The sequence below is a fragment of the Nerophis ophidion genome, linkage group LG05 (assembly GCF_033978795.1).
Source record: "Nerophis ophidion isolate RoL-2023_Sa linkage group LG05, RoL_Noph_v1.0, whole genome shotgun sequence".
Classification (NCBI taxonomy): Eukaryota; Metazoa; Chordata; class Actinopteri; order Syngnathiformes; family Syngnathidae; genus Nerophis; species Nerophis ophidion.
This window is the reverse complement of record NC_084615.1, coordinates 80,603,065-80,616,660: the sequence shown is the minus strand read 5'-3', so window position 1 is coordinate 80,616,660 and position 13,596 is coordinate 80,603,065. Positions and strand designations below refer to the sequence as shown.

Sequence of the window (13,596 nt, the reverse complement as noted above, 5' to 3'; positions counted from 1 at the left end):
GTGTTGCGTGTGCACACGTTCACAATTTGTTTTGTTTTTAACCCCTCTTAACCCTGTACGTACGTTGAAAATACCCGCAACCTTGACACAAAACGCCGGACATTTGAGGCATTTAAGAAACCCCGCCCGGACACCCCGGACAGTCCAGCAAAAGAGGACATGTCTGGGAAAAAGAGGACGTATGGTCAGTCTAACCTAAATAACCAGTGAAAAATACAACTAAGGAGCTGCGGGCGTGTGTACACTTGTCATGTTTGATCCGGTGGAAACAAACTACTAGTACGATCCGTTGTGAAGGCGATCATTTATTCACTGGTGTGGACCAAACAAGCCGGTTTCAATCCACTTGCAAGTGAATTCTGGTGCGGTTTAGTGTATTTGGTTTTAAAGGGAACACGACACAGATCTACGACACATAGCATAACAAATATTTAATATAATATAAAGAGCTACCTCAGCTTAGAAGTGTCTTCACTTAAGAGTGTTTTGAGATAAGAGCTGTAATTGTTATGCTTTTAGATCCAAACATGGCCACCATTATTTGATGTAACGAATGTCGTGGTGAACCTCGGAAGATCCGACCTAAACATCTGTGGAGTGACCACCGGAACCAGAAGTATAGACTATTGCTAGAGATGGACATAACTTTGTTTTCCAAGAAATTGAGTATGCGGATCGATACTGAAATATCGATACCAGAATTTTATGCTCTAATATCAATTCTCAAATCAAAGTATCGATACCATTAATTTATTTTGAGGGTGTCCAAACCTTCAACAAAGGCCGTATCCTAAAGCGTCCAAGGCTGTGGCTCTATTCATGTTTTTCACGCACGGCGTAAAAATCACTGAAATCTAAGTAAGATTAAATATCTCAAATAAGGGTGATATTTGCTTATTTTTTGTCTGATAAGATAATTCTTCTCACTAAGCAAATGTTATGTTCGTGTTTTACTTGTTTTAAGTGTTTTGGTCCTAAATGATCTCAGTAAGATATTACAGCTTGTTGCTGAGATTTGATGACCTATATTGAGTAAAACATGCTTGAAACTAGAATATCAAGTGTTGCAAAGCTGTGTCATCAACACTCACAAGTAGAAAACTACTTTTTTAAAGTAATAATTTTCTAACTTCAAGCTTGAAAAAAAAATCATGATACCGAGCACATATCATTATGTCAAGATAATGGCACTAGCATTTACTTATTTAAGAATATTTTTCAACATATTGAGCAAAAAGGTCACTTTTTTTTTCTACCAAGAAAAATGCACTTGTTAGTGAGAATATTCTTATGTTAAAGGCCTACTGAAATGAGATGTTCTTATTTAAACGGGGATAGCAGGTCCATTCTGTGTCATACTTAATCATTTCGCGATATTGCCATATTTTTGCTGAAAGGATTTAGTAGAGAACATCCACGATAAAGTTCGCAACTTTTGGTCGCTAATAAAAAAGCCTTGCCTTTATCGGAAGTAGCAGACGATGTGCGCGTGACGTCACGGGTTGTGGAGCTCCTCACATCTGAACATTGTTTATAATCATAGCCTCCAGCAGCAAGAGCGATTCAGACCGAGAAAGCGACAATTTCCCCATAAATTTGAGCGAGGATGAAAGATTTGTGGATAAGGAAAGTTATAGTGAGGCACTAACAAAAAAAAAAACGCGGCGGCAGTGATAGCGTTTCATATGTAATTAGACACATTTACTAGAATCATTCTGGAAAATCCCTTATCTGCTTATTGTTTTAATAGTGTTTTAGTGAGATTATATAGTCATACCTGAAAGTCGGAGGGCTGCGGTGAACGCCAGTGTCTCAGAGAGAAGCCAATACAGGAGCCAAGATCACATCTGCCTTTTTGAGCTGCAGGAGGAGGAGGAGGTATAATCCACTGATGTCTCCGGTAAGAGACATCAGTTTGTAATTTTCCCATCCAAAAACTTGCTGGTTGACGTAGAGAAAACATGTTCGCTTGACCACTCTGTGTTAAAGCTTCACAACAAAGAAACACGGCTGCGTCTCAGTGCTAAAGGTAGCTGCAATCCACCGCTTTCCACCAACAGCATTCTTCTTTATAGTCTCCATTATTAATTGAACAAATTGCAAAAGATTGAGCAACACAGATGTCCAAATTACTGTGTAATTATGGGATGAAAAGAGACGACTTTTAGCCGTGTGGTGCTGGGCTAACATGTCTGCTACAACCTGAGACATCACACGCATGCGTCATCATTCCGCAACATTTTCAACAAGAAACTCCGTGGGAAATTTAAAATTGTAATGTAGTAAAGTAAAGCGGCCGTATTGGCATGTGTTGCAATGTTAATATTTCATCATTGATATATAAACTATCAGACTACGTGGTCGCTAGTAGTGGCTTTCAGTAGGCCTTTAACATTTCATCATTGATATATAAACTATCAGACTGCGTGGTCGCTAGTAGTGGCTTTCAGTAGGCCTTTAACATTTCATCATTGATATATAAACTATCAGACTGCGTGGTCGCTAGTAGTGGCTTTCAGTAGGCATTTAAGGTATTTTTGTGTTCATTGAGGTTAGCTAATTTTACTTGTTTTGTAAAGTTTTGACGAGCCAAATTTTCTTGTTCTATTGACAGATAATTGTGCTTAGTTCAAGTAAAATACCCCCTCATTTTTGTGTTTTTTTCCCCTTGTTTTTGAACACTGACTTTTTGCTCATCAAAAGCATGGCAGTATGGCGTATAGTCAACTTGGTGAAGCAGTTTGCGCTCATCACTGTCAGTCTGCACCACGCTGAAGCAGAATGAGCCTTAACGCCAGCCAAGAATGTTAAAGTAAAATCTAAATGGCGAACATTTATCCATGAAATTATAGAAAAGCTGCTGATGGTGTGTTTGACGGGAAAGCAGCTGGAATGATATGCTGTAAAAATCAACTCTCCATAGTAAATGCTGTTTATTATCATTACACAACTTCATAAAACTACTGTAATTGTTAGTAGTACAGTCTATAGTTCTATTTTTTATTTCTTATCTTAAAGCAGTGGATCTTAACCTGGGTTCGATCTAGGGTTCGGTGAGTCGGGCTCAGGGGTTCGGTGGAGGTCAAGACACACCCGACTCCTCGTGTGAATAAAAACTTCTCCCTGTCGACGTATTACGGATACGGCAACAGCAGAAGTAATTTGGTGTGAGTTTATGCACTGTGTTGGTTTTGTTGTTTGAACAAGGTGATGTTCATGCACGCTTCATTTTGTGCACCAGTAGAAAAACATGCTAACACTTTGGTACGGGGAACATATTCACCATTAATTATTTGCTTATTATTGTCCAAATTAGTAACATATTGGCTCTTAACTAGTCATTAAGTACTTATTAATGCCTTATTCGGCATGGCCTTAGTATAACCCTATCTTCCTAACCCTGGCCCTAACCACATCTAACCCTAACCAAATAACTCTAAATTAAGTCTTTTTTACTTAGAATTAGGGCTGCAACAACTAATCGATTATAAAAATAGTTGACGATTAATTTAGTCGTCGATTCGTTGGATCCATGCTATGCTCATACGCGGAGGCTACTTTTTTATTCATTTAAAAAAAATATATATATATATATATATATATTTTTTTTTTTTTTAATAAACCTTTATTTATAAACTGCAAAATTTACAAACAGCTGAGAAACAATAATCAAAATAAGTATGGTGCCAGTATGCTGTTTTTCAATAAAATACTGGAAAGGATAGAAATGTAGTTTGTCTCCTTTATCCGATTATAAATCGATTAATCGAAGTTAGGGCTGGGCGGTATGACTAACAAATGTATCACGATATAAGTGTTTCATCAGTCGATATCGATAATTATTGATGAAAAAAACAAAAAAAAACTATTCTAAATAAAGACCAGGATAAAAAAGGCTGAATTTAAATACTTTTATTTTAAATATAACCTTTAACCTTTAGAACGAGGTCAGCATTAAGAAAAACAGTCAAATAACTGAAAATTCTGGTCGATGTGCAAATATTGACATTAAATAAATGCTTAGCCAGACTTCTCAACTATGCTGAGCGGTAGCATGTCCTTCACTAACTGCATCCCTTATTTCTTTATAACGTTTTCAATTGTTGTCGTCTGGCACTGCTGCCGAGTACCTTTCCATGGTGGTCTGTTGTTGCCGCTTGGGTGCTGTTCCACTTGCACCGGCTGATGTTGTGGCTGTTTGCTGCTCTACTCCAGCGGCTGAGAGCGGCTCAGGTGCTAAAAGAAGTTTGTCGTGTTCCAAGACTTGCTCGGGACGACGACCTTGCAAAGTTTGCAGACATTATTACTCTGATTCGTATCGGACATAAAAAATCTAAAATACTGCCAAACTGGTGACGTGACGTTTCCTTTTTATTTACAATTTCCTCTTGTGCTGCCGCACTCATATTCGCGTTCCGTTGATTAACGTGGACCCCGACTTAAACAAGTTACTTATTGGGGTGTTAGCATTTAGTGGTCAATTGTACGGAATATGTACTGAACTGTGCAATCTACTAATAAAAGTAACAATCAATCGTTGTTTTTTTGTTGTTTTTTTCCTGTTAGCATTTACCAGAATGCCTTGCGGTTCAGGCTCGGCCGTGATAGGTCGAGAGGCTAAAGCCTTCCCTTTGCCTACACCCCCCAGAATGCCGTGCGGTTCCGGCTCTGCGTTTCTTACTATTTTTTTCTAACAGAATTCAGTGAAATTATCGAACGTTCTATCGACCCCATTTTCTATTGATATCGATCACATGTCTATCGCAATATATATTACTGTTTTATCGCCCAGCCCTAATCGAAGTAATAATCAACAGATTAATCGATTATCAAATTAGTTAGTTGCAGCCCTACTTAGAATATGTTCCCCTGGTGTCCAAAAAACTGTAAATTAAGTCTTTGTTACTGAGAATATGTTCCCCATACTAAAGTGTTACCAAATACATATACCGTATTTTTCAGACTATAAATCGCTCTGGAGTATAAGTCGAACCCACGGCCAAACTATGAAAAAAAACCTCGACTTATAGTACGAAAAATACGGTAACTCTGTCTTGAATTTGAAAAAAAAAATTTAATTGTATTTTTCACTAGAGAAGGGTTGGATGACTGTGCATACAAAACTGCTGGGGTTTGGTACCTCCAACTAGGTTAAGAAGTACTGTCTTCAAGTTTGTCTTTTTAAAAGGCTTGTTACGTGTTAAAATGGTGCTGTTTTTTCTGTACATTTAAAGAGCTCCGTCACAGAACCAAACAAGCTCTTTAATTGAGGTACTACTGTAGTTTGTTTGTGCTTGGTTTACTTATACATATTTTGCTATTTTTACCTCACTGAAGTAGTCCTCATTTATACAATCTTGTGATGTTTGGCTTCATGTGTACAAACTAAAATGTGATTCTTTAGTCTCGGGCAGTTTTTGGCAACACTGTAACATGTAACTTCATTGGAACTCCAGACCTTAGACAGATTTGGTCTTTCCATGATGTTGATTATGACTATTTGTCATTGTCATAAATATGTTAGTCATGATGTTGCAGTGAAGTAACCAGGTTCTCCTCCAACAGGTCATTTTCCAGCGGATATCAACGCCAGAGTGACACAACATCCCAACAATAATTTTGGGATCCTTCTCACTTAACGATCATACATCTGTACAGTTTTCTATACTATGTTATACATTACAACTTTAGGAATACTTGCTCCATCTAATGAGATTTAATACATTTTTGCACATTTATTTAGTATTCATTTAATTATGTTTACTATCCATCCATCCATTTTTGACCGCTTATTCCCTTCGGGGTCGCGGGGGTTGCTGGAGCCTATCTCAGCTACAATCGGGCTGAAGGCGGCATACACCCTGGACAAGTCGCCATCTCATCACAGGGCCTACACAGACAGACAACATTCACACACTAGGGCCACTTTAGTGTTGCCAATCAACCTATCCCCAGGTGCATGTCTTTGGAGGTGGGAGGGGCCTATCCCCAGGTGCATGTCTTTGGAGGTGGGAGGGGCCTATCCCCAGGTGCATGTCTTTGGAGGTGGGAGGGGCCTATCCCCAGGTGCATGTCTTTGGAGGTGGGAGGGGCCTATCCCCAGGTGCATGTCTTTGGAGGTGGGAGGGGCCTATCCCCAGGTGCATGTCTTTGGAGGTGGGAGGGGCCTATCCCCAGGTGCATGTCTTTGGAGGTGGGAGGGGCCTATCCCCAGGTGCATGTCTTTGGAGGTGGGAGGAAGCCGGAGTACCCACGCAGTTAGGGGTAGAACATGCAAACTCCACACAAAAAGATCCCGAGCCCGGGATTGAACTCAGGACTACTCAGGACCTTCGTGTTGTGAGACAGACGGACTATCCCTTCTTCCACCGTGCTGGCTTTGCATGTCAAACAAAATGCCAGATAATGTCTGCTAATAGGTGCCATTTCGGAGTCCTGATACACACACCATAATAATACCGTATGTTGAAGCACAGTACGTCTGACTATGGTAGCTATAATGCTTCGACAATCCGTCAAGCTGGGCGGCATCGTAGCTTAGCAAAGTCGTACTAAAACATGTTGACAGCTTTTTGAGCACCGTGTGTAATGTTCTATATTCTCAATGTAACAAAGTTTTGGTCTTGCTTACGGGTACTTGCTAGCGTCATTTATTGAACAAGCGTCAACCTACTGTCCACATGTGGGACTGCCATTTACTGGTCAAACTTATTACGCCATGTGCCAAATGAAAATGCTTGAGGTGGGTAAGCACACCCAGAATGAAGAGGTACATTAGGCGCACCGGGTTATAAGGCGCACTGTCCAATTAAGAAAATGAAAGAATTTGAAGTGCGCCTTACAATCCAAAAATTATCGTCCTTGTAAATCCACAAAGAGCCGTTTCTAATATTTCGCTTACCTTATCACTTTGAGAAAAAAATAAATGACAGCTCAGTCTCCAGTTTTCTACTCGGAATAACTAGAAATGGAAAAAGGGTTGTCAGGTTTGCCCTGACAGTTTGGTTGTGTTTTAGTTTTTCCTCTGTGTGTAGTATTTCCTGTCAACGCTCTTGTTTTGGTTCTGTTTCCTGTTGGTCTCCCTGAGTGCTGTGTCCCCTCAGCTGTGGCTGATTGGCACATGGCCACACCTGCTGTCAATCAGCCAGCGGCTATTTGAACCTGCCTTCCCATCCGGTCTGTGATGGATTATTGTCACCACTACCTGTCAATGTCTTTAATACTTATTGTTGTAGCTGTGTCTACTTCTGTTTACTGTGCTCATGTCATAGTTCCTTCGTGTCACAGTAAGTGTTAACGTCCATTAACGTCCTCCACAACAAACACTTATCGTCCCATGCTGCTTCCTTAATGCGCCACATATTCATTGTCCCCCCAACAACGTAATCAAACCGGAACAAAAAATATGTTCGTCTCTCAATTTACATGGGGTTGTAACCAGGGGCGTCGCCAGACAGATTTCACTGGGGCACGTGCCCCACTGTATCTGCATTGCCCCAGTAAAAATTTCACCAATAAAAAAAAAACGCTTTCGAGTTTTAAGTCTACATAACATAGACAACAGCGCACATACTACTTAGTATGGCAATTGATTGCTACTGTATTCACTCCACGTAACAATGAGCACATGGCTAATTAATATGGTAATTTATTCACGTGTGGATCGAGACTTCAGTTGAGAGAGAGAGAGAGAGAGAGAGTGAGAGAGCGAGAGAGAGAGAGAGAGAGAGAGAGAGAGAGAGAGAGAGAGAGAGAGAGAGAGAGAATGAGAATCACTGCTGAGGTAGGTAACGTTAGCCAACAACAATTTGTTAATTACATTATTTTGATTTTGATTTGACTCAAACTGTATTTCCTGGATGGATATCAGAAAGTTATTGTCCCGCAGCAGAGAAGAAGCAGCAGGAATGAGAGATGTAAGTGAAGTCCTAGCTAGCTAGGCAACATCATTGTCTTAAGTTGATGCTAAGTTAGCTAACGTTATTCCTTGTATCAAGACAAACATATTCATTTGCTGTACGAGCTGTCGGGGAATTTCCAATCAACATGAAACATCATGTTGGTTATTGTCTGCTGCTTCTGCATCAATGATGATTTGGAGTCAGCATGTGTGAGTCGAGTGCTTCTCAAATGCTTTATCTTCAGCAAGAAAAACATTTTTACATATCACCAAGTCGTGAGCCAAATGTTGAAATCATTCAAGTTTATTTCACAGAAAAATAGCACAGTAGACTTGTCTTGTTAATCGCTGTGACTTTGACTAAAATAATCTTGTTTTGTCAGCAGAAAAATGGCTACAGCTAAAGCATCTGCTTTTGTTTTCAGAAAAAATAGTAACATTTCTGTATTTGACACACAACAGTTGTTCATTTATTCTACTACTGTGGCTTTATTGTTTTGTGTATATTTGATAGTTTTGTGTATCTGAAATAGGATTAGCCACATTGCCAGAAATGGAAATTAAATAATATAAAAGAACCCAGAGATGTAGGGGTGCTTTATTTTTTATTCTACTTTTGTAGATGTTACATTTGCAGATGATTACTGCAAAATATATTTCAAGAAGATTCATTGCTCTTCCTTTTTGTTTTTACCAGTAGCAGTTTAGAAGTCTGGAGTAAAAAAGTGCACAAGTAGGTCAAATGCATGAGTTAATTTCAGGTCGTTGATCAAAGATCCATACAACATCATCTGATATGATTTCATAGTTTAAAGCACTATTTATGTATTTTTTATGATAAATAAGTGCTAAAAATGTTTTTGCTTGCGCGCTTTGCACGCTCACATGAATTATTTGTGCCCCAGGTGTGCCCCAGGTGTGCCCCAGTACAGTATTAGGTCTAGTGACGCCCCTGCTTGTAACAACAGTAAAGTTAACATCAACTTGCATGAATTAACCCAATGAAATACCTTTTTAATCACATTATGAACTTATATTTATGTATTGTATTTATTTATTCTCACCAACTATAAAATGATATATCAAATATACATGTTGGAAACTACACTCGTACTTTAGTCTACACTTCTGGTTCCGGTACTAACTCCACAAGTACCAACACACAGAAAACTTCTCATTTTTATATTTAATGCTGTTAATTGTGAAAGGATGATTTTTATTGTTCCTGTAATGTTGGCATTTAGGTGATATTCAATTCCCTTTTTGTTCCTCATCATTTTACTGTGATTTTACTAAATCCTCTAGTGTTTGGATCCCCACATCTGCGGTCCCCTCCAAGGTTTCTCATTGTATCCCATTGGGTTGAGTTTTTCCTTGCCCTGATGTGGGATCTGAGCCGAGGATGTCGTTGTAGCTTGTGCAGCCCATTGAGACACTCGTGATTAAGGGTTATATAAATTATGTTAGATCCACTATGGACTGGACTCTCTCACTATTATGTTAGATCCACTATGGACTGGACTCTCTCACTATTATGTTAGATCCACTATGCACTGGACTCACACTATTATGTTAGATCCACTATGGACTGGACTCTCACTATTATGTTAGATCCACTATGGACTGGACTCTCTCACCATTATGTTGGATCCACTATGGACTGGACTCTCACACTATTATGTTAGATCCACTATGGACTGGACTTTCACACTATTATGTTAGATCCACTATGGACTGAACTCTCCCTATTATGTTAGATCCACTATGGACTGGACTCTCTCACTATTATGTTAGATCCACTATGCACTGGACTCACACTATTATGTTAGATCCACTATGGACTGGACTCTCACACTATTATGTTAGATCCACTATGGACTGGACTCTCTCACCATTATGTTGGATCCACTATGGACTGGACTCTCACACTATTATGTTAGATCCACTATGGACTGAACTCTCCCTATTATGTTAGATCCACTATGGACTGGACTCTCACTATTATGTTAGATGTGAAGTGAAGTGAATTATATTTATATAGCGCTTTTCTCTAGTGACTCAAAGCGCTTTACAAAGTGAAACCCAATATCTAATGTTTACATTTAAAGCAGTGTGGGTGGCACTGGGAGCAGGTGGGTAAAGTGTCTTGCCCAAGGACACAACGGCAGTGACTAGGATGGCGGAAGCGGGAATCGAACCTGCAACCCTCAAGTTGCTGGCACGGCCGCTCTACCAACCGAGCTATACCGATCCACAATGGACTGGACTCACACTATTTTGTTAGATCTACTATGGACTGGACTCTCACTATTACGTTAGATCCACTATGGACTGGACTCTCACACTATTATGTTAGATCCACTATGGACTGGACTCTCACTATTAAGTTAGATCCACTATGGACTGGACTCTCACACTATTATGTTAGATCCACTATGGACTGGACTCACACTATTCTGTTAGATCTACTATGGACTGGACTCTCACACTATTATGTTAGATCCACTATGGACTGGACTCTCACAATATTATGTTAGATCCACTATGGACTGGACTCTCACACTATTACGTTAGATCCACTATGGACTGGACTCTCACACTATTATGTTAGATCCACTATGGACTGGACTCACACTATTCTGTTAGATCTACTATGGACTGGACTCTCACACTATTATGTTAGATCCACTATGGACTGGACTCTCACAATATTATGTTAGATCCACTATGGACTGGACTCTCACACTATTACGTTAGATCCACTATGGACTGGACTCTCACACTATTGTGTTAGATCCACTATGGACTGGACTCTCACTATTGTGTTAGATCCACTATGGACTGGACTCTCACACTATTATGTTAGATCCACTATGGACTGGACTCTCACTATTATGTAAGATCCAATATGGACTGGACTCTCACTATTATGTTAGAGTTAGAGCCATTAGGGACTGGACTCTCTCACTATTATGTTGGATCCACTATGCACTGGACTCACACTATTATGTTGGACCCACTATGGACTGGACTCTCACTATTATGTTAGATCCACTATGGACTGGACTCTCACTATTATGTTAGATCCACTATGGACTGAACTCTCACTATTGTGTTAGATCCACTATGGACTGGACTCTCACACTATTATGTTAGATCCACTATGGACTGGACTCTCACTATTATGTTAGATCCACTATGGACTGGACTCTCACTATTACGTTAGATCCACTAAGAACTGAACTCTCACTATTATGTTAGATCGACAATGGACAGGACTCTCACACTATTATGTTAGATCAACTATGGACTGGACTCTCACTATTATGTTAGATCCACTATGGACTGGACTCACACTATTATGTTAGACCCACTATGGACTGGACTCTCACTATTATGTTAGATCCACAATGGACTGGACTCTCACACTATTATGTTAGATCAACTATGGACTGGACTCTCACTATTATGTTAGATCCACTATGGACTGGACTCTCACTATTATGTTAGATCCACTATGGACTGGACTCACACACTATTATGTTAGATCCACTATGGACTGGACTCTCACACTATTATGTTAGATCCACTATGGACTGGACTCTCACTAGTATGTTAGATCCACAATGGACTGGACTCTCACACTATTATGTTAGATCCACTACGGACTGGACTCTCACTATTATGTTAGATCCACAATGGACTGGACTCTCACACTATTATGTTAGATCCACTATGGACTGGACTCTCACTATTATGTTAGATCCACTATGGACTGGACTCTCACACTATTATGTTAGATCCACTATGGACTGGAGTCTCACTAGTATGTTAGATCCACTATGGACTGGACTCTCACTATTATGTTAGATCCACTATGGACTGGACTCTCACTATTATGTTAGATCCACTATGGACTGGACTCTCACTATTATGTTAGATCCACTATGGACTGGACTCTCACACTATTATGTTAGATCCACTATGGACTGGACTCTCACACTATTATGTTAGATCCACTATGGACTGGACTCTCACTATTATGTTGGATCCACTATGGACTGGACTCTCACTATTATGTTAGATCCACTATGGACTGGACTCTCACACTATTATGTTAGATCCACTATGGACTGGACTGTCACTATTATGTTAGATCCACTATGGACTGGACTCTCACACTATTATGTTAGATCCACTATGGACTGGACTGTCACTATTATGTTAGATCCACTATGGACTGGACTCTCACACTATTATGTTAGATCCACTATGGACTGGACTGTCACTATTATGTTAGATCCACTATGGACTGGACTCTCACACTATTATGTTAGATCCACTATGGACTGGACTCTCACTATTATGTTAGATCCACTATGGACTGGACTCTCACTATTATGTTAGATCCACTATGGACTGGACTCTCACTATTATGTTAGATCCACTATGGACTGGACTCTCACACTATTATGTTAGATCCACTATGGACTGGACTGTCACTAGTATGTTAGATCCACTATGGACTGGACTCTCACACTATTATGTTAGATCCACTATGGACTGGACTCTCACACTATTATGTTAGATCCACTATGGACTGGACTGTCACTAGTATGTTAGATCCACTATGGACTGGACTCTCACACTATTATGTTAGATCCACTATGGACTGGACTCTCACACTATTATGTTAGATCCACTATGGACTGGACTCTCACACTATTATGTTAGATCCACTATGGACTGGACTCTCACACTATTATGTTAGATCCACTATGGACTGGACTCTCACACTATTATGTTAGATCCACTATGGACTGGACTCTCACACTATTATGTTAGATCCACTATGGACTGGACTCTCACACTATTATGTTAGATCCACTATGGACTGGACTCTCACACTAGTATGTTAGATCCACTATGGACTGGACTCTCACACTATTATGTTAGATCCACTATGGACTGGACTCTCACACTATTATGTTAGATCCACTATGGACTGGACTCTCACACTATTATGTTAGATCCATCATGGACTGGACTCTCACTATTATGTTAGATCCACTATGGACTGGACTCTCACACTATTATGTTAGATCCACTATGGACTGGACTCTCACACTAGTATGTTAGATCCACTATGGACTGGACTCTCACACTATTATGTTAGATCCACTATGGACTGGACTCTCACACTATTATGTTAGATCCACTATGGACTGGACTCTCACACTATTATGTTAGATCCACTATGGACTGGACTCTCACACTATTATGTTAGATCCACTCGACGTCCATTGCACCAGTCGCCCAGGGAGGATCCCCCCATCTGCGGTCCCCTCCAAGGTTTCTCTTTGTCATACCATTGGGTTGAGTTTTTCCTTGCACTGATGTGGGATCTGAGCCGAGGATGTCGTTGTGGCTTGTGCAGCCCTTTGAGACACTCATGATTTAGGGCTATATAAGCAAACATTGATGTATAAACTTTGAAATTGTATACTTAGTAGTATAAAAAAGTCCAGCTTGTTGTCATTACATTGTCTAATATTAATTTTTTCTTACATTTTTTCTGTTTTTTTTTCCGACAAAACTCAAGCTTGGGTCCACAAATGGGCCCCTGGCCGCACTTTGGACACCCCCGTGGCACAAAGTTTTGTCCTTGAATAAATGTAATCTGTCTGTATATAATA

The 13,596-nt window shown here is 39.9% G+C and overlaps 1 protein-coding gene across 4 annotated transcripts in view; it reads left to right on the top strand.

Moving 5' to 3' along the window:
* Positions 1-13,596, top strand: part of LOC133553668 (membrane-spanning 4-domains subfamily A member 15-like) — a 41,348-nt gene that overhangs the window by 14,722 nt on the left and 13,030 nt on the right. The window contains exon 7 of one of the 4 annotated variants that reach the window (XM_061902140.1): positions 5,566-6,943. The exons of the other annotated variants lie outside the window; for them this stretch is intronic. Coding sequence (XP_061758124.1) covers positions 5,566-5,598 — 33 coding nt within the window. The 3' untranslated portion in view covers positions 5,599-6,943. Of the gene's footprint in view, positions 1-5,565; positions 6,944-13,596 lie in introns of those variants that run through there. 4 annotated transcript variants of the gene reach the window in all.